General features: G+C 41.1%; 1 protein-coding gene across 1 annotated transcript; it reads right to left on the bottom strand.

Moving 5' to 3' along the window:
* Positions 1–11,219: 11,219 nt before the first annotated feature.
* On the bottom strand, positions 11,220–13,654 carry LOC147639330 (artemisinic aldehyde Delta(11(13)) reductase-like). The gene is made up of 5 exons (XM_086783216.1): positions 13,449–13,654; positions 13,144–13,284; positions 12,916–13,046; positions 12,622–12,804; positions 11,220–12,524 (listed from the first exon to the last, which is right to left on the bottom strand). The coding sequence occupies exons 1-5, from the start codon at positions 13,511–13,513 to the stop codon at positions 11,803–11,805; spliced, it is 1,242 nt and encodes a 413-aa protein (XP_086639342.1). The 5' UTR covers positions 13,514–13,654; the 3' UTR covers positions 11,220–11,802.
* Positions 13,655–24,034: the final 10,380 nt, after the last annotated feature.

The raw sequence follows: 24,034 nt of genomic DNA on the forward strand, positions 1-24,034 counted from the left end.
ATTTAAGGATTCCTACTAGTAGTGCACCCCCCGAGCCTAGAGGATCGCCAAGTGTAATGGCAAGGAGACACACACACTCACCACCATCACAACATACACACATTAATGCAGAGAAACAAAGAGATATAGAAGGAGAAACAACCAAGAACCGTCTTCATTCATTCATTTATGAATGAATAACTCCTCTCTCTCTCTCATGTACAAGAAGAGGCATGTAACTGCCCTCATGTAATGTCTCATATCAAATATGTGAAAATGTGTCTCTAAAACATAAGAGTGCATTCACATGCTAATACTAAGGCGCATAAGTAATGTGGGTAAATCGAGCTGGGAACTCGAGGAAGAGGAGCAAATAAATCATGGTTGGAAGCGAGAAAAAGTGGAAGGGATCCAAAAAATTACGTTGCAGCTTGCTCACCCAAAGTAGGGGTCTCCCCTTCTCTTCTTCTTATTATCTTCCCTTCTTCTATATCTATAAATTCTATCGAGAGAGAGAGAGAGAGAGAGAGAGAGAGAGAGAGAGAGAGAGAGAGAGAGAGAGAGAGAGAGTTAGCGAGAAAATTAGAGAAAGAGAGAGAGAGAGAGAGAGAGAGAGAGAGAGAGAGAGAGAGAGACAAAGCGAGTTAGAGAGAGAGAGAGGAGAGAGGAGAGAGGAGAGAGGAGAGAGAGACCTAGAGTTAGAGTTAAACAGAGAGAGAAATGAAATGAAATGATATATTAACGTCTCTAAGAGGCCATAATGGCCTATGAGACCAAAACTGAGAGTACATCTGAAGTTGGTGTCTCATCAAAGAGAACAACTAAATGACACTAAAAAGTATAATAAACTGATTGTCCTACAGCTATAAGAACAGAACTATAAGACTCCGAGATGATATTGAGTAGAAAATACTAGAAAATACGAAAAAATGTATATCGGGTAGATCCATGTATGCTGATTAGTTGAAGTGTTGCCCTCTACTTAGATCAAGTATCTTCGCCATGGGGTTGTCTAGAATGGAGAGGTCGTAGAAGCGAGGTAGGTGCCTCCGATGCCGAGCAAAATAATGGCTCTGAGAGAGAGAGAGTTAAGGAGGGAGTTCAAGCATGAGAGAGAGAGAGAGAGAGAGAGAGAGAGAGCAAGTTGAGCTATAGAGAGTTAGAGTTAGAGAGAGTTAGAAAGTGATAGAGTTAGAGAGAGAGAGAGTAAAGTAGAGAGAGAGAGAGTTAGAGAAAGAGAGAGAGAAAGAGTTATAGAGATAACTAGAGAGAGAGATATAGCAAGCGAGAGAAAGAGAGAGAGAGAGAGAGAGAGAGAGAGAGAGAGAGCAAGAGTTACAGAGAGAAATATCTCCAGAGAGATTTTGAGAGACAATGAGAGAGAGAGAGAGAGAGAGTTGCCAAAGGACTAAGAGAGGAAGTGGGTCTTGATCGTCAAAATTTTCCTCAATCAATTGTTACCATTTTCCATTATGTTTTATTTTCTAGTGCTGTCTTCAATGAAATAAAAATTTTGTTTTTAGGTCATTGTTTTTGGATTTTTTTTGTTTTCCAACCTCCTTGTTTTTCTAGTGGCTCTTCTCCCTTTAATTTCCATATTCCCACATACTTTCTCTTTTGTCTGCACCCACTCTCATCTCTAAAGGGCACCATGCCTTTAAGAGGGGGCTCAAGTGGGATCGAGGGTGGAGGTGGGCGAGAAGGCAGATCAAAAAGATTTGGCCATCGAAAAACGTAAACTAGGGCAAAAAGGTAAACTAGGGAAAAAAAGTAAACTAGGGACAGTCGGCAGGTAGGAAAAGGATGTGGATCGTGGATTCATGAGGTCATGTGGTAATCATTTGGGTTGGGTGGGTAAATTTTTGAATCTTAATCATTTTTTCAACACATTGTTCCAAAGAAATCTATTGGTTGCATGTAGAGGATCAATTAATGAGGTTTGAGCACCTTCCCAAGAACACCATATTAGTGAATTTGGGAATTTCCCAATTCCCATTTTTGAATACTTAAAAAGGGGACATGGATAACATGTTTGTAAGTTTCTCAAAACCCTATCATATGACCTATCGTTGGAAAGCGCTTGAAAAATGGAATCTAAAGAGTTATAAAGTGCTCATTTTGGATTAGTGGTGTTCAAGTTATGGTTAATCCAAACTTTTGACCACGTGTCCCAAACTTGTGGGAAATCTCCATATTCCCCAATGTGGTGTTCAAGGTAAACTGGGAAAGAAAAGTAAACTAGACCTGCAAGAAATATGCTTGCTTGCACCTTCTCATATGTTTGCTTCCACCTTCTCTTTTACTCAAAGAAGCTTGCTTTCATATCCCATTGACTCTTCTCATTGAGTATTTTTATATTTTTGTGATTTAAAAAAGCTCCAACTTCTCTTTGACTAAAGTATTAGGAGAAATATGGACTCTCCATTTTCCCCCTTAAGGAGTGAATAAAAAAAGATTGGCCTGACTAACGAGAAGAGAATACATATATTATATGCACGCATATTAGAGCTATACATGCTCTATGTGTGCTTAGAGAATACATAAGAGGATTCTATAGCTATACATTGCCTCTCCTCTATGATTGTAGGTCTTCTTTTCTTGGTCCATATGCATGAGAGACTTCTATGCCTATGCATTGCCTCTACTCTATGATTGTAGGCTTTCATTGTTATGGTCCATATGTATGCTTTATGCATGCTTTAATATACATTTCTATTAGAGCTATACATGCTCCACGTGTGCTTAACTACAAGTATTGGGAAATTTTTGGGTATTTTATTGTTATAGACATTGCTATTTTTTCTCCAACAAGATCTCTACCGAAACATCGATTTTAATAGCAAAATATCGCCCAGTAGCACACATATTATTGCTGGGTAGTGATATTTTGCTCTACTGTAGCGCAACAAAATACAAATTGGTTTAAAAAAAACTAGGGTAGATTGGGGAGTCATCACAGTCCAACCCCAGTCTACCCTAGCTTTTTGTTTTTAAAGAATACAAAAAAGATAGTAACATAGTAACATTTGAAAATATAAAAGAAGGAAGTGAACATAAAATAGTTTTGATTCATTGGTAAATTGAAAGATTTATACATAAGGCCAATGGTAAGGCCTTTGGCCATATGGCCATATACAAAATAAAGCATAATGAAAATGTATAGAGTTAAGGGCTACATTAAGGTCCTCTTATGATTATTATCACTTCTTTTCAGCTTCACCCTCTTCTCTCACATTTCCATTACTTTCCGCTTGCACATGGGCACCGTTTGTAGTAACATGATGCTAAAACATAATAAAACTAACATAAGTAAAATTGAGTTTTGAAGAAACAAAATTTTTGCTACTATACTCTCATTCTATTATAGTGTATGAGATTTCAACTGGATGAGATTCATATCATTCTCATAACCTCGCTCCCTTGCGACCTCTACACATATAATTTCTTAACCCTCATGTTGAACCACTTTATTGTTTGGTCCCTCCCTCCCCCCTGGTTTCTTGGTTTCCCCAATAGGCCCCATAGTGGGCATTCCTTGTTTTTGCTATTTGTTTTTCCTCCATCACTTTCCTTGTTTTCCCAAATAGCCCCCATAGTGGCCATTCCCTATTTTTAATGTTTGGTTTACTTTAATCACCTTAACAGCCTCTGTTATGGGCACTCCTATTTTCTTTCATGCTTATTTATTTCTTATCATTCCATATACACATATTTTAGATCTTTCAAAGCTAGTTAGCATTTTTAACACTGGCTGACTTGGTCGTCCTCTTGTGACCTAGGTACATCAATCATTCCTTCTCAAGGTTCCTTGCTTTTAATCACCCCAGTAGCTCCTATTGTAGGCAATATAATATTATTTAATTATTATTTATTTCTTATCATTGTATTCATATTTTGTTCTTTCTAAGCTGGTCAAATTTTTTGACACTGGTCAACTTAGTCGTTCTCTTATGACCTAGGTACATGGACCTAGGTACATGACTCATTCCTTCTTGAGGTTGATTGTGATACTATCATGTCCATTGTAATCATTAGGAAGTGAATGGGGTCTTCTTGGGCCCTTTAATTTGCCCAAGCCTAATCAAGGTGATTAAGGAATAGCCAAATGGGGGGTTGCCATGTGGACTGAAATGTTGGGTTTGTAAGAGAGGTGTAAGAGTGGTCAAAGGGTGCACTTTTCTCCCCAAAAAGGGGGGGAGGCAATTTTACAATTTTCAGACCTTCATAACTTCTACATACAAGCTCCGATTTGAGCGGAGATTATAGATCCATGATCTACGCATCAAGAGCTTTCCATAGATATGTTACATGATATGGTTTTGTCCGCTAGATTTTAAATTCCAATTTTCCTCCAAAATTCAAATTCGAATAAAGTAGCCGTTTTGAAGCTTCTAATTAGAAAACGTTTCTTCTTAAGAGAAAAGGTTTGACTCCTTAAACTGCCAAATAAAAGGGCCCAAGAAGCCTTCCATTGAGGTCCTAATGATTGTATTGCTTATTGAGGGTGTTTTATTGGTGCATCATTTAAATGTGGACATCTAGCCATACCCATCACAATCCATCCATATATGTTACTTGTTTTGGGAATGAGTGCATGGTTAAATTGGGTTGGCATGCATTCTTACCTTTGGACTTTCCAATCATGGATATATTGATGTGTGATGCATATTTTACTTCATTTGATTCACATGTGATTGTCGAGGGAACATAAATTGCGATTTATTGACAAGGCCATTCATATTATTCTTCACCTACCAAAATTGTGGTGCCCTTGTGTGCCACAAAGTATAATATCCTTGCTAACGAGGTGCCTTTTTGGTAATGATGTGATCATGTGAACCTTAAAGGTTGCGGATCAACCTGTAATTGAGTGTGCACTTCCTCGGGGATTTTAATAGCTTTTGTGATACCCCCTCTTTAGGACACCACATGATAGATTCATGCCTAAGAGGGATAAGAAAAACTATATCACTAAACAAATATTTTCAACTACATTTTCCTTAAGGGTTTCATGCTTCATTGGGAATAAATTTTGCCAAACGAGATACATAAGCATTTTATGAATCCTATGTATCACATTATCTTTCATATTTTTTCATAGATGCATGGGTGTGGATAGTGGTTGTTCCATGCATGATGATAGGTCACTAGCATCTAATAATTTTCTTCTTCTTGAGAAGGAGACCCCTCTTCCTAAAGTTTCCATGAAGCATTGCCACAAGGCCTTTGAACTTGTAATGCTCCTTGCATTATAAGATTGATGACTTGTAAGACTATTACTTTGATTCTCCACCCAACCATATCCCAAATAGTTCCTAAAATCATGGCTATATAGGCCTAAGTAGTGCATGAACTTCTAACTCCATCCCCTTGACCTTCTTTCAATGGCTAGACATTGCCTTTTCCTTGTCCAATTCCTCTTCAACTAGCACTACAAGGGGGGGGCACCTACTTCTGTGTCCCTTGGGCTTCCATTGTGCACCATCTACTTCCCTTTTTACTTTAACTTTGATGCCTATTAACCATTGCTTAGGTATTTCATATTTAAAATCCCCTGAACTTTATTTATATGCAACCTTTTACATATAAATAATCTCTCCTAGTCTTACCTTAGTGTTTCTTGTCAGTCTCATGATATTTCATTTCCCAAAAAAAAAAATTGTCCAAAAAAAACCTCAAGAAACCTTTTCTTTAGTGTAGCCACTCTTTCCCAAGTTGATCCTTCTCTCGTCTATCTTTCCATGTTAACATTCTTTAAACATAGAATGTCTAGTTTTCTTTTCTCGATATTCATGAATATTTTCAGGCTCATGTGGAAGAATAGGTGGTTCTATAAAATCAACTATTGCTTCCTTTCCAATGATGTTATTATTGTTTCCCATCTTGCATTTCAGTCTACTCAAATGAAACATAGGATGTACTCTAGATCCTTCAGGTAAAGCTACCTTGTAAGCTACACTTCCAACTTTTTTAAGTATTGTATAAGGACAATACCTTGGAATTAACTTTGAAAATTTGGAACTTTTTAAAGTTTCTGACTTTTCAGAAACATTTACATAAACTAAATCACCTTCATCAAAATTAACTGGTCTTCTTTTACCTCGCATAACTAATAGAATGATCCTGCACTTTTTTAACATTGCAACGTTTAACATTTCTTGCATGTCTTTGTTGAGAAAGTCTTTTACACTGTGAAATTAAAAAAAAAGCCCAACTGCTATGGGTTCTCTAGGTTGAAATACGTTAGCAGAAATGGACTAAAACCAGTAGCAGAATGTTTAGCGCTATTATAAGAAAATTCCAATAATGGAAGATACTCATCCCAGCTGTTTTGCTTATGATTAACATATGCTCAAAGCATATCTTCTAGGACTTGATTAACCCTTTCTATATCTGTCCATCGCTTTGTGGATGTTCAGATGTACTCATAGTAAGTTTGGTGTCTAACTTTTTGAACGCTTCATTCTAAAAATGGCTTATAAACTTTGTATCTCGATTGCTTACTATATATGTTGGCAATCCACACAATCTATATGGATGATGGATAAACATTCTAGCCAATTCTAGTGTTTTTACTTCTTTTTTAGTTGGTATAAATTATACTAACTTGGTTAACCTATCCACTACTACCCACAGTGAATCATGCCCTCTACTTGTTCGAGGTGGTCCTACTATGAAATCCATAGAAATACTTTACCACTTACCCTCAAATATTTGTAGTGGTTGTAATATTCCACCTACTTTTAGGCGCTCAGCTTTATTGACTTGGCATTTAGGAAATTTTATAACATAATTCTAGACATCCTTCTTTAAACCTTCCTAATAAAATTTTCTTTTAACAAGTGCATAGGTCTTACAAATTCTCGAGAGCCCCACACTTGGATTGTCATGACATTCTAGTAAAATATTCTCACAAATATTTTCTTCTTTTGGTACACAAATGCAACCTTTATATAAAGAATACCCATTATCAATGGAAAAAGTTTTCCAACAAGCTTTTTCACTTATCGACCCTTATTTAAGTAATTCCTTTGAACCATTATCTTTTTTAAGTGACACCCTTTTATCACAAGAGCAGCTGCATTTTCTTTACTCTTTATTCACATTTTCTTTAATCTTTATAAAAAATTTCTTTTTTAAGCAAGTAATTCCTTGATAGGTAGGATCATTAGCGCATTTTCCTTTTAAGTGAGCCAACAACTCACTTTCTAGTTGAGTAAAATCAACTCATTTATCATGGGTGCTCAACTTAGAGCACTTGCCGCCGCCGACGACATTAAATTTTCCTTTTCTATATCTAATCTAAAAACGCATTATAGTTTGCAAGTGTTGCTTACATGATACATAATTATGCATCACTTATGAGACACCCATTACGACGGTCTTTGCAACGCGACATTCTCCCATTTAAAATGCATCTCTTAAGCGATGTTTGTCATCATTTAAGCAACGCATGTGGAAAAACACTTCATTTTGGGCCCATTGTGCTAACTTTTGTTCTAGTGTACTGATGGAGTTTGACTTTACTATCACCACCATAAGGAAAGGTTCACAACATGTACTAGCATACCACATGTCCAGAATACTTAATGGAGAACCTCCCACACTGGTGCTGACGATGAACTTCCAGATGTTACTCTATTCAAATTAGATCTCATACCCAAGTGGAGTGAATAAATCTCCAAATATCTTGTCTATACATTTCCACGACATGCAATTGAACAAGGATAGAATGTGATGACGTATTAAGTTGACAACACCTTATCAATTGATACATGGTCAATTGTATAAGCTAGATAACGATCGTGTGCAAAGACGGTGTGTCGGGGAAGATGAGTTCCTAACCAATTTAGAAAAAGGTCATATAGAAGTTTCGGTGAACATCTTTTGGACAAAGTAACAGCACTAAGAAATATCTTGCAAGTAGGGTTATGGTGGCCAACTGTGTTTGTTGATGCCATGGAATTTTTCAAACACTATGATGATGAATGATACCACTAAATATTCCCCATGGATAAGATAGCATGCCTTGGGTTGTGATCATTGTGCAACAACAATTGTTTGAGGAATGGGGAATAGACTTTGTTGGACCCATTAGTCTAGCTACGCAAAAAATGCAAGTTCGGTATATCATTATGCCACAAACTACTTCATAAAGTGTGTAGAAGCGAAAGCCACACAAAAGGCGGACGCTCATACAACTGCCAAATTCTTATATGAGCATATTATGTCAAGGTTTACGTGTCCCCTAGAGCTCGTCACACAACGATAAGGGTTCCCATTTTATTAATGAGGTCATTGAACATCTGCTATGACTAGATATTTAATGGTGCACTAAAAGTCATCACCATACTACCCTCAAGAAAATGGGCAGGTAAAAGTACTAATAAATTTCTTTTCGTGGTATCTTGACCAAGACTATAGAAGCTAGTCGTCGTATACGATTGGGAAGACCATAAGCTAATAGCAATAATTTAGTGATCAAGTTGGTGAAGGGTAACCATTGACACCTTGAATGTCATTGTGAAGAGGTTAATTTTCATTTTTGACATGGTTCTTAGACCGTGATTATAAAATTATATTAGATGGGGGTGTGATTATGCAGACTGCATAGTCACGTTTTCTTAGGAACCATAGTTTTAGGTGTGAGGGATGAGAAGAGTATCAAGACAGGTTTGGGAGAACCACAATTAATGTGTGTATCCATGGAAGGGGACGTGTTGAAACACAAGATGGAAAAAAAGATAATTGTGCATGTTAAACTTTATGGCTTACCAGTTTACCAGCATATTATAGGAATCAATCTAGAGGAAATAAGAAAGGGAATAAAGGACATGCCGTGCTACACCTGATGAAAATTTGTGAACAGAATACTTAGATGATGTGCTAGACAACAGGCAAACACAACCATATGTGCAATCAAAATCAATGAAAACTCAAAAAATGAAGAAAACAATGCAAATAGAAATAGCACAAATCTATTTATAGCCAAAAGGGATCATGGCAGATGGAGGTGAAATGCATGTGACAAAAGGGATCACGGAACTCGAGGTCAAAATGCATGTGAGATGTGGCACCGTATTATTGGCCTTGGAATCCGTGCCTTAATCATGCCAATAATTGGCATGATCATATCAACAATCCCGTTATCATGACCGTGAACCATTGTGTGCAATCATGTTAGGTGAGAAGATTAAAAATCATGTGATCCCATCCTTACCAATCACAATACATCGCTAGGGCTCTAGAAAATATTAGTTTTGGCCCATTCTTTGTGGCTTGATTGTATAGATGTAAGAATCACAACCATGATTCAACCAAAATCATGGTGATAGGACTCTTACTTTTCTCTTACATGCAGTGTGGCTTATTTTCTCTCAGATACTTGGGACGTGTTTGGTGCAAGAAGTTATAGTAACATTCTACGTGGTTGCAGATTGCTCAGATTTGAGATTGTTGCCAAAGTCTAAGGCATTCCGTAGTGGCAATATATATCTGCGTAGCACTCTGATGTGACAAGTGTGCAATCGTTTACTCCTAATTTACTTCATAACCCATAGTTGAGACCCTCGGGGGGGGGGGGGGGTGAACTACCAGAAAACCCTAGGTATCATGTGCGTTCAAGAGGTATTTGAAAAACCCTTAACAAAAAAATTTTCCCCAATAAAACAACCACTCTTTACTTATGAACTAACGGATTTTTCTCCAAAGTTAAATAAAAAAACCCCTCATGTTAATGTGATCCTGTTAAATTTTCTTAATGTATCTAATTAAAAAATACCTCCTATGCTGAACTCACGTGGTACACTAACGTTTTTTGAGGTGAAGCCCTTGAGTTGAGACCTAACTTCTTTTGAGCAACAATTCCTCTTTTAATGTGTCAGGCATGACAAAACCTTACAAGGCCAAGGGTTATTTTTGGTGGAAACATTAACCTATAAACTTCCCAAGATCGCACACTTTTAACTTTGCTGATGTTGGCTCCAACTCTGGCTCCTTCAATTTCACCCATGTCTCGTACGAGTGTAAGTTGTGACTTACTCCTGCGTCAATCATTGAGGAGATTAGTTATTTTTCCTTCCATTGAGAGAGAGTCCAACTTGGACCCAAGTAGGCTTTGCCTCAATGTTCTCTTCCTCGATCAAGGTTAGAGTAGCCATGTTTATTTGGATTGCTAGCCCATTTTGTTTTTGGCTACCTCAACACCAATACTTTATCTCTCTCATGTAAATGAATAGCTTCTTGATGCCCACTAAGTGATGAGAATAGTAGCAAGATTGTAGGCAGAAACAATGCTGCTTTAGAAGTCCAAGGATGTACTCGTGCTACAAAATCTACAGCTCCAAGAAGCTCGTTATAGCCAATGCTTTGGCTCCTCACAAAGAACAAGTCTCACCGCTCTCCAGCAAGATCTACATCCACACACGGAACACGTCATGGTACAAGAAGATACTTACACCAGATTAGTGGACAGGGTAGTCCCACTAGCTGACCTTCGAGTGGTTTCTCGTGCCCCCTCATCAAAACATTTTCCTCTTTCTTGCTTCACCAACCCTCTATGTCAATAACATTAACCTCAGCGAGGAACTAACTCAGGGGTATCTAGTGCTCATTTACTAGGATACTACACATTATGCCAATCCTATCATTATAATGATTGTGTTTATAGGGCCCCTTGAACTCAACGAGGGTCACTCCATGTATATTCATCCCCCTCAACTTTTGATCTTGGTGTAAGGTACTATTTAACTTAACTAACTTCAGCGAGAGGGAAGGAAACCAATAGAACTAATGAAACCCTCTAATATAAACTCTTTTATAGCCCCCTTTCCTAAAATATAAGACATCTTGAATTGGATGCTAACACATAGTTGGGTTGAGGCTTGGGACACCCACCTGCACCAGCTAATCCATAATAGTAAAATATATCATCCTTATGGTATTTTAAGAAATTTTTATCTCATTTGGGCACATTTACAAACCTTATTAACAACATTAATCTATGATTTCAACCAAGTGCACATTGAGTATTCCTTATTCTCTAAGGAAGGGATTTGTATGCTCCACATGATTTCTCTTTACCACAAAGAAACCATCGCCACCTTTCAATGATGGGGATAGGTATAAAAGGGAAGAATAAGAGGAAAACAGCTATCCGGTGTTTAATTTAATAACCTCTTATTTATCTAGCATTTATGATAATAAGACAAAGGATGATACTACCATGCCATTAACTAAGAAATACTTTCCCTCTTCTTCATTTGATTTCCCAACAAACACTCTCTACCCTAAGGAACCACTGGATAGCCAGTTAGATGTTGAGGCCCCCACTAAGCACCAAGATCCTGACACGATGGGTTCTACCATCCACCCCATATCCTCGAGCTCCAAAATATTAGCAAATCATCACGAGTTAGGATCCCCTACTTAAGCCGCATCTTATGCAGAAAGCTCTCGTTCAAATCACTCCATTCGACCCCACCTCTCCAATCTAAGTGAAAGCAGGGGCCAGCAAACTACTTTACCATACCCTTTAGTGGGAGATAGGCAAGAGGCAAGACAATTGGGGCAGGTGGATCACCGAGAAACATTGTGGTCTAATGTACCAAAAGTAGCGTAACCTTGGTTTGCGTAGGATTAGAAAGCAACAAGCATCGAAAAAAAGTGTTGGATGAACTTTTTTTGATGGGAGGAGGACTCTTTCATACTACATTGGAGCATAGAGTCTTGAGCCTCCCAGAAAACCATAGTCCACCATGTCACGTCAAAATCCAAGTAAAATAATAAATTGAACATTCTTTAGGGGCACGTGATATTAAAATTTCAAAACCTCGGCGACGCTGCGGCCACCACTGGCGTGCCGGGTGACGAGAGATCTCCGAGAACTCTGCCGCACGTGGGATTGATCTCCAGCTTCCTGCGCAGGCCAAGATTCTTCCTCGACCAACCGTCCGCCACCTCCTTGGAATTGAGCGTGGCGTAGTCCAAGTAACCCTTCACCTGGTCATGCGTGTAGAATGTAGAGCGGTCGTACACGTTGAGCTTAGCGTCGATAGCGAAACGCAAAGGTAGATCCGGGTTGGAGATGAAGAGCCGCCCGTAAGAGATTAGATGCGCCTCCCCGGTGCGGATAGCTTCCATGCCGGACTCACGTGTGTATCCTCCACTCGACATGACCGTTCCTTCGTAGGCCTCGCTGAAGACTAGACAGTTCTCTACGGTGTCCTTCACTCCCTCCTTGGTAAAGCGCGGCTGGGTTAAGTGGAGGTAGGCCAGCTTCATCTTGTTGAGCTCCGAGATGAGGTGAAGGCCAAGGGCTTCCGGATCGGAGTCGATGGCGCCGAGGTGGTCTATTATTGGCGAGATTCGGATGGCGGTGTGCTCCTCCCCCATCTCTCCAGCTACAGCCTCCAGCACCTCCAACCCGAACCTGCAACGGTTCTCAACGGCGCCTCCATACTCGTCCGCCCGGTCGTTGATTCCGTCCTTGAAGAATTGGTCCACCAGGTAACCGTGTCCGGCGTGGATCTCCACCCCGTCGAACCCTGCAAAATTTGCGACCCATTGGCCCTAAATCATCATTTATAGGGGCCCGTATCGACCAACTAAACGATGGACGTAGTGATCGACGTCTCACTTTACCTGCCCGGCGAGCATTCCTAGCCGCCTGCCGGAACTGATCGACAATTGCGTGGATCTCGTGGACCTCGAGGGCGCGGGGCTGTGAGTATTCCGCCATAACCCCTTCCGGTAGTCTTATGGACCACTTCTTGGGCACCTTCCGCCCAGTGGACGATAATGGAGGACATCCTTTAGGCTGGTAATCTAAAATCAGCACATTATCCTTTAGGCTGCTAATCTAAAACCACAACACCATTAATCTGAGCTTAGATCATGAACTTAATAATCTACAAGCCAAGCCCCCCACATACATACATGTATGAGATGCACGGCCCACATGCCATAGCTGGCAGAAGATGATGCCGCCCTTGTCATGCACTGCTTTCACTACCTTCCTCCATGCCTCCACTTGCTCCTCGGTCCAGATGCCAGGAGAATGAGGGAACCTGAATAAAGGAAAGTTTAGACAAGGTCTTAACATTCATTTGCAAATAAAGGGCTGCTTTAATTTTACTCTGAACATAAAAGCTTTGGGCCCCTTACCCAATGCCTTCTTGGGCGACAGCCACAGCCTCAGTGATTAACAAGCCCCCTTCAGTAGCTCTCTCGGAATAGAACTCAATATGGGCAGGCTGAGGGACATAATTTAGTGCTCGGCAGCGAGTGACCGGTGCCAACACAACTCTGTAGAGCACAAAGGAGAGGATGTAAATTATCAGAGCCATCCCTTTCAAGCACTACAGTCCCATTACATGAAAAAATCATCATAGCATCTGGAAAAATGCTTGATGTCAAAATAGTCATACTGAACGAACAATCACAAAATTAAGAAGAACATTCTACAGCACCTGTGCGAGAGCTGAAATCCGCTCAGGCTCAAGGGTGCTAAGAGGTTGCTGGAGATGTCATCCATGCTGAACTGTTGTTGTGATGGAGAAGAGGAGATGAAATGGGATGTGAAGGGGAAGGGGGGGATAGTTAGTGGTGCTGTAGCCTTAATCACAAGGTGTATTAGCTCTATAAATCAATTCTAATCCTGCGAGAAGGCTTTTCGGATGTGGAAATGTTTGCGATCGCCTGCAGGGGGCGAAGGCATTTTATACATGAAAGAGGGAGAGGAAGAATGGGTTAAGAGATTGAAGACCCTCTACCGTGACGTTTTCTGGGAAGTTTCCCGGCCGTGCAAACTACGCTGCCGCAGCCAACACGGTCGTCGGTCAATTCTAATTTAACAGTGTGAATTATTCCGAATACCAACACAATTGAGACCATAGTGCTCTTCCATAAAGCACGAGTCTTTGCGTTAGATGAGAGCTCAAGCCCCAGAGCCTCTCGGTCTGTTGAATTTAATAAATATAATGTGAATGACTTCTATTATTACTAAAGGTTATTAGTAAAATAATACAAATTGAAGCCCAGCCAAAAAGGCGGCATTCACCCCTTTAATTGAAACAGTACGAAGAATTGAACGTGTCTCCTTCTCTCTGTCTCTGTGTATGAACAAGCACACCAAACACATCTCTGTGTAATCACTGCAGCACACATTAATTTCTACATGGTATCAACGTTGCATTGAAGAGGCCCCGTGCACAGCAGGAGGCGAACCGAGCGGACATCCACCCCCAAGCACTCTTGAGCGTACAAAAATCAGCGCCTTTTGTGAGCCGCTTCCCCGCTGATCTGGAACAGCAAGGTTGACATGGCCTACATGAGTCGCTCTTATAAGGTGAACAAACTCCACAACAAGAATTACCAACCCTGGCGAATGACGATGGAGATCATTTTGGAGAAACAAGACCTGCTTGCCTTGGTGAATGCCCCATGCAAGAAGACCCTGCGACGGCAGCCAAGACACAAGCGATTAACGCGACTGGAAGAAAAGAGATCTCAATGCGAGATTGGAAATCCTCTTACACACAAAAACAGGCGGTAAGAACACTGACCACTGCACGTGCAATTTGGCTTCGCTTGCAAGAAACCTATGAACACGGGGATGTTGCCAGCCAAATTCTAAACTTGAAGAAATTAGTTAATTCTACACTCGTAAGAGATGCCCAAGTTTCTTGAATCTTGGCGCCTCTTACTTGACGAGACGATCCTCTTTGGGGTTGACTTGTCCGAAAGCATCCAAGCGATGCTTCTATTAGCCGCTTTGCCTGCTTCGTGGCAACCATTTATAACCACGAAAACATCAGCACATTTAACAATACCCACAAGACTTGATTGAACAAAATAAGCACAACGAATGGAGGATTAGAGACGCTAATCCCGCCCACTAATCTGCGTTCAACAGTCACTTCTAGCGCTCCTTCCGGGCCGGGGCAGCCTGCATGCCGCCGCGTCAGGTTTTCCCCAGCCTAACGCGTGGCAGATGCATGCTCTTGCTACACCCTCTTTGCTTCAGTTCAACACACCGATTCGTCCGGTCGACCTCAACGGCTTTGCCCCATCTCCTTCGAGCTTTCCCTCTCCACCGCCTGCAGTACTCGAAGCCTTCCAAGGCCTTCCCAAGGAAGCTGCTCTCAAGATACATGGTTCTGTCTCCGATCCAGCCCAGAACCCCCCTCCTTCGCTGGCCGGCGCCGCCCACGGTCCTCCTTCCACTGATCGTCTCTGTAAAGTGGAAGCCTTGGTGCTGCTGGAGCAGGCGCATGAGACTCACATGTTGGAGGTAAGCCCTCAGTCACTCTTCCTTCTTCCCAAATCAGAAGGATTCAGCATGATCTGGAAAACAGGGCTCTTATCGGACTGTTGGCGGGTCGACCTAGACCCCCTGCAGAGGCTATCAGAAGCTGGATTCGACTCCAGTGGGGTGCGATTGGTGTTGAAGTGAAGACCATCCAGGCTCTCCCTAAAAACCATTATCTGTTTGTTTTCAAGCTCCCGCAAATGGCGTTTGATGTCCTCAGCAGAGGCCAGTGGCTCATCCGTAATTCCCCCCTTAGCCTATTTCGCTGGAACAAAGACTTCAATCCCGAAGCCTCTGCATTGGTTAACTACCCTGTCTGGTTAGAGTTTCCTAATCTGCCCCTCCACTACCATAATCACCTTGGAGTCATTGGCTCTAAGCTGGGGAAAGTTCTGGGAGGTAAACCCCGCTCTGATTATGTGCCTTCATGGCACCCTCAAGTTCTCATGGAAATGGACATTTCTATGGATCTCCCCTCAGCTATTTATATCTTCACTGACGATGGTGAACACCTTGAGCAAGCCATAGTTTACAAATACCTTCCATCCGCCTGCTTTCACTGTGGTGCCAATGGGCATTTCATCAGAAACTACCCTCGTCGCACCCCGGACAACGCCCCTTCCCTAGCTTCTCCAGATGCCACCCCTCTTCAGCAAGCCCCTAAAGTAGCAAGAGTCACCCCCCCTAAGAGGGCGGCCAAAGAGACCTGGCAGGATCTTTCTAAGACCAGGACGAAATCTGTCAATAAATTTGCCCTTCTAGCTTCACTGCCAGAGTGGGTGGACTCTGAGGTTGAAGAGTCTCTTCTCTCTGGCTCTGATGAAGAAACCGAGGTGGGTAAATCACTGGAAGACCAGGTCAATGAAAATGACCAAACTATAATGAGAGAACTGAATGTAAATGCTCTAGCGGGAGACACCTCTGCTTATAAAGGCAAGGAAGTGCAGGTGGAGGGGGATGGACTTTCCACTCCTATGGATATCCATAAAGACCACAAGAGACCAATGCAAGCTGCTTCTCAAGCATCACCCATGAGAGCTCAGGCCAAGAAATCCATCAAGAAGTCCCATAAATGAGGATTGTTTCTTGGAATATCAAGGGTCTGTTAGACCCCAATAAGGCTAGAAAGTTGAAACAATGGTTTCGCATTAACAAATCGGAGATAATTGCTCTTCAGGAGGTGAAAGCAACTGGCAACGACCTTTTTAGCTGTCTTAAGGAGGTCTCAGAGGATCATAGATGGTTCTCTTCATCTCATTCTAGGGGATCTGGAGGAGCTGTTCTGGGAGTTCCGATCAATTGGGGTGTTTCCCCTAACTCGGTTGTTAGGGGTATGAATTGGATTTCAGTCAAGTTAGATAAGCCAGTCAAAATGCAGATTTGTTCCGTCTATGCAGGGGGTGTTGCTGCTGACAGAGCCAATCTGTGGAGTGAGCTCAAGGCGATGGATGGCCCTACAGAGTTATTGTAGGAGATTTCAACATGGTGGAGTCCTTAGCGGATAGATACAAAGGCCTGGGCCAGGTAATCAAGGGTTTAGAGAAAGAGAGTTGGGCTCAAGTCAAAGAGCTTTTTTCTTTGTGGGATTTAGGTGAGGAAGCTGAGTTCACTTGGTAGAACTACTCAGGTGAGTTCACTTGGTAGAACTACTCAGGTGATAACGCCAGGAAGGCTAGATTAGATAGATGTTACATTTCTTCGGATCTAGCCAATGTCTACTCCAGGGTTGAGTCAAAACCTAAATACTCCTCCTGTTTGTCGGATCATTATCCTTTGATAGTCACCTTGGATGACAAAGCCACCAAGGTCAGAAACTCTTGGTTCCACACTGACGCTTCCCTCTTCCAGCGAAAGGTGGTGCAAAAAGAACTCAAGAAGATTTGGCTGAATGCATTCAGTAAGGCTCACTCCTCGGCCGCCGCTGCTTGGTCTCAAGCTCTGAGGGAGTCCCAAAAAGCTCTCACTGGTTTTAGAAAGGAGGTGACTATCATAAGAAGGAAAAGAAGAGAAGCTACCTACACAAAAATCGAAATATTCTCTGCTGAAGGAAATCTCCCCACTTGGCTAGTACAGCAGGGTTGTCAGAGTATTCGGGCTAGAGAAATATTTCGGCTGCTACGCATACCTATGGGTTTCGGAGCCACCCTGAAACAAAGGTGGGACTGGGTAGTTGATAAGTTCAGGGGCAAGTTGAATAGGTGGCTGGGTATGCAGCTATCGTTAGGCAGAGTGTTGGTAATCAATCACTTTCTAGCTGCTTACGTCCTCTTCTTCCTCACTTGTTGGAGACCCCCAAACACTCATCTAAAGGAAATTGAAAAACTATGTAGAAATTTCCTATTGACAGGAGACCCTTTCAGGAGAGGAGCTGCCAAAGTTAGATGGGAATTATGCTGCCTTCCCAGGGACAAAGGGGGATTGGGGGTAGTAGATACACACGCTTGGGCTGACCGTCTTGCTGTTAAAACCATTATTAGAGCTGTCTCTCACCGTGAGGAATTCTCTTCCCCCTACTGCTATTCAGAAAACTTGACCAATTCTCCCTTGAGAAATTTTCAAGCTGGAAGGATCTGCCATGGATTACTATTTTGATAGGTCATGAAGCTGTCAAGCCTAAAGGGTCGGAGCTTCTTCGCTCTTTATGGAAAGCTTGGAACAAATTTCGTGACAAGGTAGGGGTTGTGTGGGAAAGCAGACACAGCTGCTCTATCAGAGCTTCTGACTCTCTCTGGTTTCCTCTTAGTCTAGTACCTTCGGTGCCTAGCAATTCAATATGTACTGCTCTACGTATTCATAAGAAGGGCATCAGATTATGGGCAGATGTGTTGCAATCTCCCTCCCATAGGTGGATGACCAATGATGAACTGATGATAAGATTCTCGCTTCTTCCTTGGGAAGTGCAGTTGGTGCAGGATCGTATTAACATCTTTTCTGAGAGCGAGGCATGGCAGCTAACAGTCTCTGAGCCCTTTTCCCTCAAAGCTCTATGCTGGAGAGGAGGCACAGCTTTTGATTACCCCCCTCGTGTGCACTCATCAGTGCCGTCGTCCCCTGTGCATGTGGTTCTCAAAACAAGAGATGGTCAGTCCTATATGACAGATGCCAATGGAATTTCAAATTCTTCACAATTTGCTCTAAAGAGATTCAGCCTAAGAAATCTGTCTTATTGTGGTTGATTATGCATAAAGCCATATGGACAGGTGACAAGTGCAGGAAATGTGGGCTATCAGATGGGGTGTGCGTTAGATGCAAACTTAGTATTGAAGATACTGGGCATTTGTTCAGAAACTGTCAGAGATCTGTTGACATCTTGTCACCGGTTTGCTTTGCTTTGGGCTGCCTGCCCTCTACAAAACAACTACTTCTAGGGGATACTGTTGGGGTGCTCTCACGGTGTTGGGCCAGAGTCAGAGCTGAATTCCTTTGGTTGATTTGGAAAGATAGATGTGCGACTACATTTGAGGCAGCTTACCAAATTCCAAATCCGAAAAGTCTTTTTGCTGATTTTCATGTGCAGATTTATGACTTCCACATGGTGAAGACTAGACTGTATACCATGCAAGCTGCAATACTTCGAGAACCTCCAATTCAACCAAGCAATCTGGCTCTCTACACCCAGAAACAACAGTATGTGCTCCAAAGGAAGGCGGATGAGGCCAACCGTTTTGTGACGCTACTGCAAACCAGAATTGAAGCTATACGCTAAGGAATTTTGAGGTTTGTAATTGTTTGAATGTGTTCCTTGGGTCCCAGTGCTGTATCCCAGCCAGATATTGTAATTTTTGTCTCTCTTAATTAATTCTTGCGCTTGTTGGTTTTAAAAAAAAACAATACCCACATTAATACACCCGTCGTCTTACAACAATATACACTCCGCCATAGTATCTCCAATACATCTAATACATCCTCTATGGAATGTATGCTTGTCTGTCACATAAACAACATTACAACTCACGACCTAGATCCAATTCCAAAGGATTTAGATGATCAAACTGATTGTCATCATCATGCTATAATACAAATAACTCCGGTTTCCTATTAAATAAACCATATTGTAAAATCTGTGATTGCCATGGCCATTCCGCTTCTGACTGCTGGCATAAAGACAAAAAAGGTAAATCACATTCAACTCATCATGCTAATTATGCATCTGACTCTGATGATGCATCACAACAATCACATAGTGCATGCTCATCACCTAAATGGCCATTATTTCATTTTTAAGACACAAACAACATTTTATTAATCCTAAAAAAAACCACTTTGAATATAAAATAAAACAATGATTTTCATGGAACTTGAGGAAGAGGAGGCATATAAATCATGGTTGGAAGCGAGATATTTGGAGAAAAAGTGGAAGGGATTCAAAAATTATGTTCACCCAAAGTAGTGGTCTTTGACTTATCGTTCTCTTGCATTGAAGTGTTGTATCGAGTCAGAGTTTTCAAGAAGTATAAACATATCAGGTGGATACAATTTCAGACCATGTTGCTTGTGCATGTACCTAGAATTAGTAAACTCAATATTATATGCTCCTTCTTTATGGACATGAATGGTGGTAGGTTGTAATTGATCAACACCACCAGCCAAGTTGACCACTTAGTTGATCTATATGAAAATGGATTGATTCCATCGAGACCAACACCAAGTTCTAAGTGACGGGGTTCTTAACTAAATTTTGGCCATGTTCTATAAATGTGCTTGAATTCTTCATAGTCAAATGGAATACGTAGGATCCCGTCTATGCTCAAATTCTTTGTCGTCCAATCCATAAGCTTTGACAACTCGAGGCTCCAAAATAGGTACTCTATTCATGGGGATAATGAAAAATGTCTTAGAACCTTATGAGGAATAAAGGTTTCTCCCTCCTTAAAACGTGGAAGCACCGCATTTGGGACAGAGAATGGAGTTTTTGATGCTCTCCTTTGATACAAAATGCAATCATTGATGCATGCATGGATCATTTCGTACTCAAGTCCAAGACTCGTCATCATCTTTCATGCCTCGTTCCTTGTTTTTGGGATGGTGTTATCAGGCAATAGAATCTTACTAGAAAGCAATCTGGCAACAACAATAGTTTATTAAGAAAATAAATATACCCTATCACTTACCATCCATGTATTATTGTATATGATCCATTTACATTTCTCTAGGAGTAGCGAGCTTGGAGATTTAGGATGAGGAAGGTCGTAGATAATCTCGTCATAGAAGAACCCTCATATATCTTTGTGAGTGTGTCTTCTCGGAGATATTTTTCATGAGCCTCATTTCATCTTTATTACTCTGAAACCAATCATTAAGAAATCTAGTCATGTCGTCACCATCATGCTCTGCATCATTAGGTTTCTCTGTTTGACATGTGTATTTCTCTCTCAACCTTTGAAAACTACTAGGATCCTGTGCTCTAAGAATCCGCATACACTCTAGTGACAATTGAGAGTGACCTTGATGATATAAGGGCACATCCTCTACAATATCATAGTCTAGAACCTATGATCGAATATGAATTAGACAATCATAAAGACATACTAATTCATAATAAGACAAGTGCCAACAAAGCACGAGTAAACATATTTGTAAATTCTCATCAAATTAAATTCTGACATCATGTACACATGTTTTAAATATTCTCACATTAATAGGACCTTTGGTGCCATAAGATATAATAAGTGAAAAATATAAATATAGTAGAATGTCATGGATCAAAACCCATTACAAAAGACATGTGCACAAAAATGCTATAAATACATCTATTCTCTATGTGGAATTGGTGGTCGCCTATGCCAACTATAATTCACTAGCAACTCCTCACTGGCACGCAACGATCTAATAGCATTGACTACAATGTATCTAGGTACATCTCTACTCATGTGCACTGGCTTGTGACCAATGTCACACTCCATATAAAAGTACAATTAGTTCTTTCATTCCTCCCTCTTCTACTATTGATTAGCGCCTAGATATATTTCCTTGAGTGTAAGGTCTACCTGCATCCATATACAATCTCTGTGATTCGGTCATACTCTTGACGTAGCTGATGCCATGGACCCCATGAATAGATAGGTCCACAAAATGTCATAAAAGTGACCTTAGACTGAGCTGGGACATGTAAATCATGTTCAATAAAAAGACCTCAACCCCCGCCGGCAATCGCACATGGCGCAATCACATAGCGACCACCCCTAAAGCTAAAAACCTCTCCATCAGCCGGAAGTGATGCACCCAACCAGCTACCATAATGTCTACGATTCTATGTCTTTATGAGAGGTAGTAGGCAACTAGGCAAGGAATGATCGCCAAACGTCTCGACCACCTGAGAGCCAGGAGGTAATTGGGGCGCACATGCCTCCATTTGTAACTAAAGAACAGCTTGATTGTGGCGCATGCGAAGAAGCATAGATCGATCAAGCCCATGAAAGCCATCGTCATCATCAAAAACATGTACAACTGGATTAGGCCATGATGATTGTACCTAGATGCATGTTATACATCACTTTGTCTATCAAGACCATATAGAATTTGCACGAGTCAATGTAGAATGCCTAGCAAAATAAATATCATTTACCATAGGCTGAGCATATCTCTCTGGTACACCGGTGCATCATAACATCTTCCAAACTCTAGCTTGTGGATATGGCATTACCGTCATGTTCGTCGGTGAGTGCCTTGACAGTTTAGACACCAATATGGAACTCTCTTCTCGTAGTACGTATATGCCTCATCAGCCTCATGCACGGATCTAAAGGACGTCACACAAAAGATGTCGATGGAGACGAGGACATGCCTCCTCCCCCTATCATAGGAGCTCGTAGGCGTGTTGGAGGAGGTGGTGTACCAGAGGATGAGTCGGAACCTGTTTGCCATTAGAACAAAATAAAAATTACACCAACTATTCGTTGAAGTCAGCTATGTATGAGTTTGCAGCAAAAGAATTCATAGCATGTTCAATTCTTTTGCATCATATGAACCTATTAGGTATTATATGTACTTGTAATCTTTATTTAGACTCATTTTTTTGTTGCAACCTATGTCTACGTGATGTGAAAGTCGGTGACAACTTGATGGAAGAGTGTTTCACAGCTCATAGTTATTGATACATGCATTTATTTTCTATTCTAACTTCTTGTATGTGACTTCGAAATGTAAGATATTGCGCAGTGGCGAAGAATACCCACCCCACTACTATACATCCTAAGTCGTGGAGGACCTTTTGGTGAGAGATGCAACTCCAGACACATTGGGATCAGCAAAAGGTATGTAATAATTACTCTCTAGCTATGCACTATTTTATTTCTTAAATCTTAGGTCTATATACACATGCTTTTTGATTTCGAACATATGTCTATAAGTTGCATCACGAGCTAGGCATCAGGCTGGGCATACTTATGTCACTTGCACTTGAACGACTTTCTTGCATGAAATTTTTCCTTGACACCACAGTCGAATGCGGTTCTCTTCTTATCTATTCGCTGCACTCAAAAGTGTTAGAGAGAGAGAAGTAAAAAGAGTTAGAGAGAGAGTTAGTGTTACAGAAAGAGTTAGAGGGTTAGAGAGATAGAGAGAAAGAGAGGGTTAGAGGGTTAGAGAGTTAGAGAGAGGGATGAGGCTAGAAAGAGAGAGAGTGAGTGTCAGAGAAAGAGTTACAGGGTTAGAGAGATAGAGAGAAAGAGAGGGTTAGAGGGTTAGAGAGTTAAGGGAGAGGGATGAGGCTAGAAAGAGAGAGAGAGAGAGAGAGTTAAAAAGAGTTAGAGAAAGGTAGAGAGTTAGAGAGAGAGTGAGTGTTAGAGAGAGAGAGAGAGAGAGTTAGAGGGTTAGAGAGAGAGGGGGGTTACAAAGAGAAAAGAAAATAGAGTTAGAGAGAGAGAGAGAGAGAGAGAGAGAGAGAGAGAGAGAGAGAGCATGAGAGTTAAAGAGAAAGAGAGAAAGCGAGAGGGGAGTAAGAGAGTGTTAGTCGGAGACTTAGAGAGAGAGAGATGTTTAGAAAGAGAGTTAGAGGGTTAGAAAGAGAAAAAAAGAGAGAGTTAGAGAGAGTGTTAGAGAGAGACAGAGTTAGAGATAGAGAGAGGAGGTTAGAAAGAGAAAAAAAGAGAGAGTTAGAGAGAGTGTTAGAGAGAGAAAGAGTTAGAGATAGAGAGAGGGGGTTAGAAAGAGAAAAGAGAGAGAGTGTTAGAGAGAGACAGAGTTAGAGATAGAGAGAGGGGGTTAGAAAGAGAAAGAAACTGAGTGATAGAGAGTTAGAGAAAGGTAAAGAGAGTTAGAGAGATTGTGTTAGAGAGAGAGAGAGAGAGAGAGAGAGAGAGTTGGCTGGTTCCAAAAAGTTAGAGAGAATATGAAAGGATTAGAAAAAGGTAAAGAGAGCGAGTTAGAAAGAGAAAGTAAGTGTTTAAGGGAGGGAGAGAGAGAGAGAGAGAGAGAGAGAGAGAGAGAGAGAGAGAGAGAGAGAGAGAGAGAGAGAGTCAGTCAATTCGAGAGAAATAAAGAGAATTAAAGAGAGTAAGAAAGTTTGAGAGAGTTAAAAAAGAGATTAGAGAGAGAGACTGAGTGTTAGAAAGAGAGATTTTTTAAAAATGGGTTAGAGTTAGACAGTGAGACAATTTTAGAAAGAGCAAGAGAGAGTTAGAGGGCTAAAGATATATATTTATATATATATTTCAAAGGTATTTTGTTTTATTAATTAGCCTTTTTAAGGGGGAAAAAAGAGGAGAAGGAAGAGAGAGAAAAACAAGGGGGAGAGAGAGTACAAAT

The sequence above is a fragment of the Cibotium barometz genome, chromosome 4 (genome assembly GCF_041138505.1).
Source record: "Cibotium barometz isolate CiBa-2024 chromosome 4, ASM4113850v1, whole genome shotgun sequence".
Classification (NCBI taxonomy): Eukaryota; Viridiplantae; Streptophyta; class Polypodiopsida; order Cyatheales; family Cibotiaceae; genus Cibotium; species Cibotium barometz.

What these genes read in the sequence shown, in the direction of transcription:
- LOC147639330 (XM_086783216.1), bottom strand. Translation starts at nt 13,513, where the DNA reads ATGGATGACATCTCCAGCAACCTCTTAGCACCCTTGAGCCTGAGCGGA. An exon ending in GGATTTCAGCTCTCGCACAG is followed by an intron (nt 13,285 to 13,448) that starts GTGCTGTAGAAT and finishes TGTGCTCTACAG; the next exon opens with AGTTGTGTTGGCACCGGTCA. An exon ending in TAGGAATGCTCGCCGGGCAG is followed by an intron (nt 12,525 to 12,621) that starts GTAAAGTGAGAC and finishes CAAATTTTGCAG; the next exon opens with GGTTCGACGGGGTGGAGATC.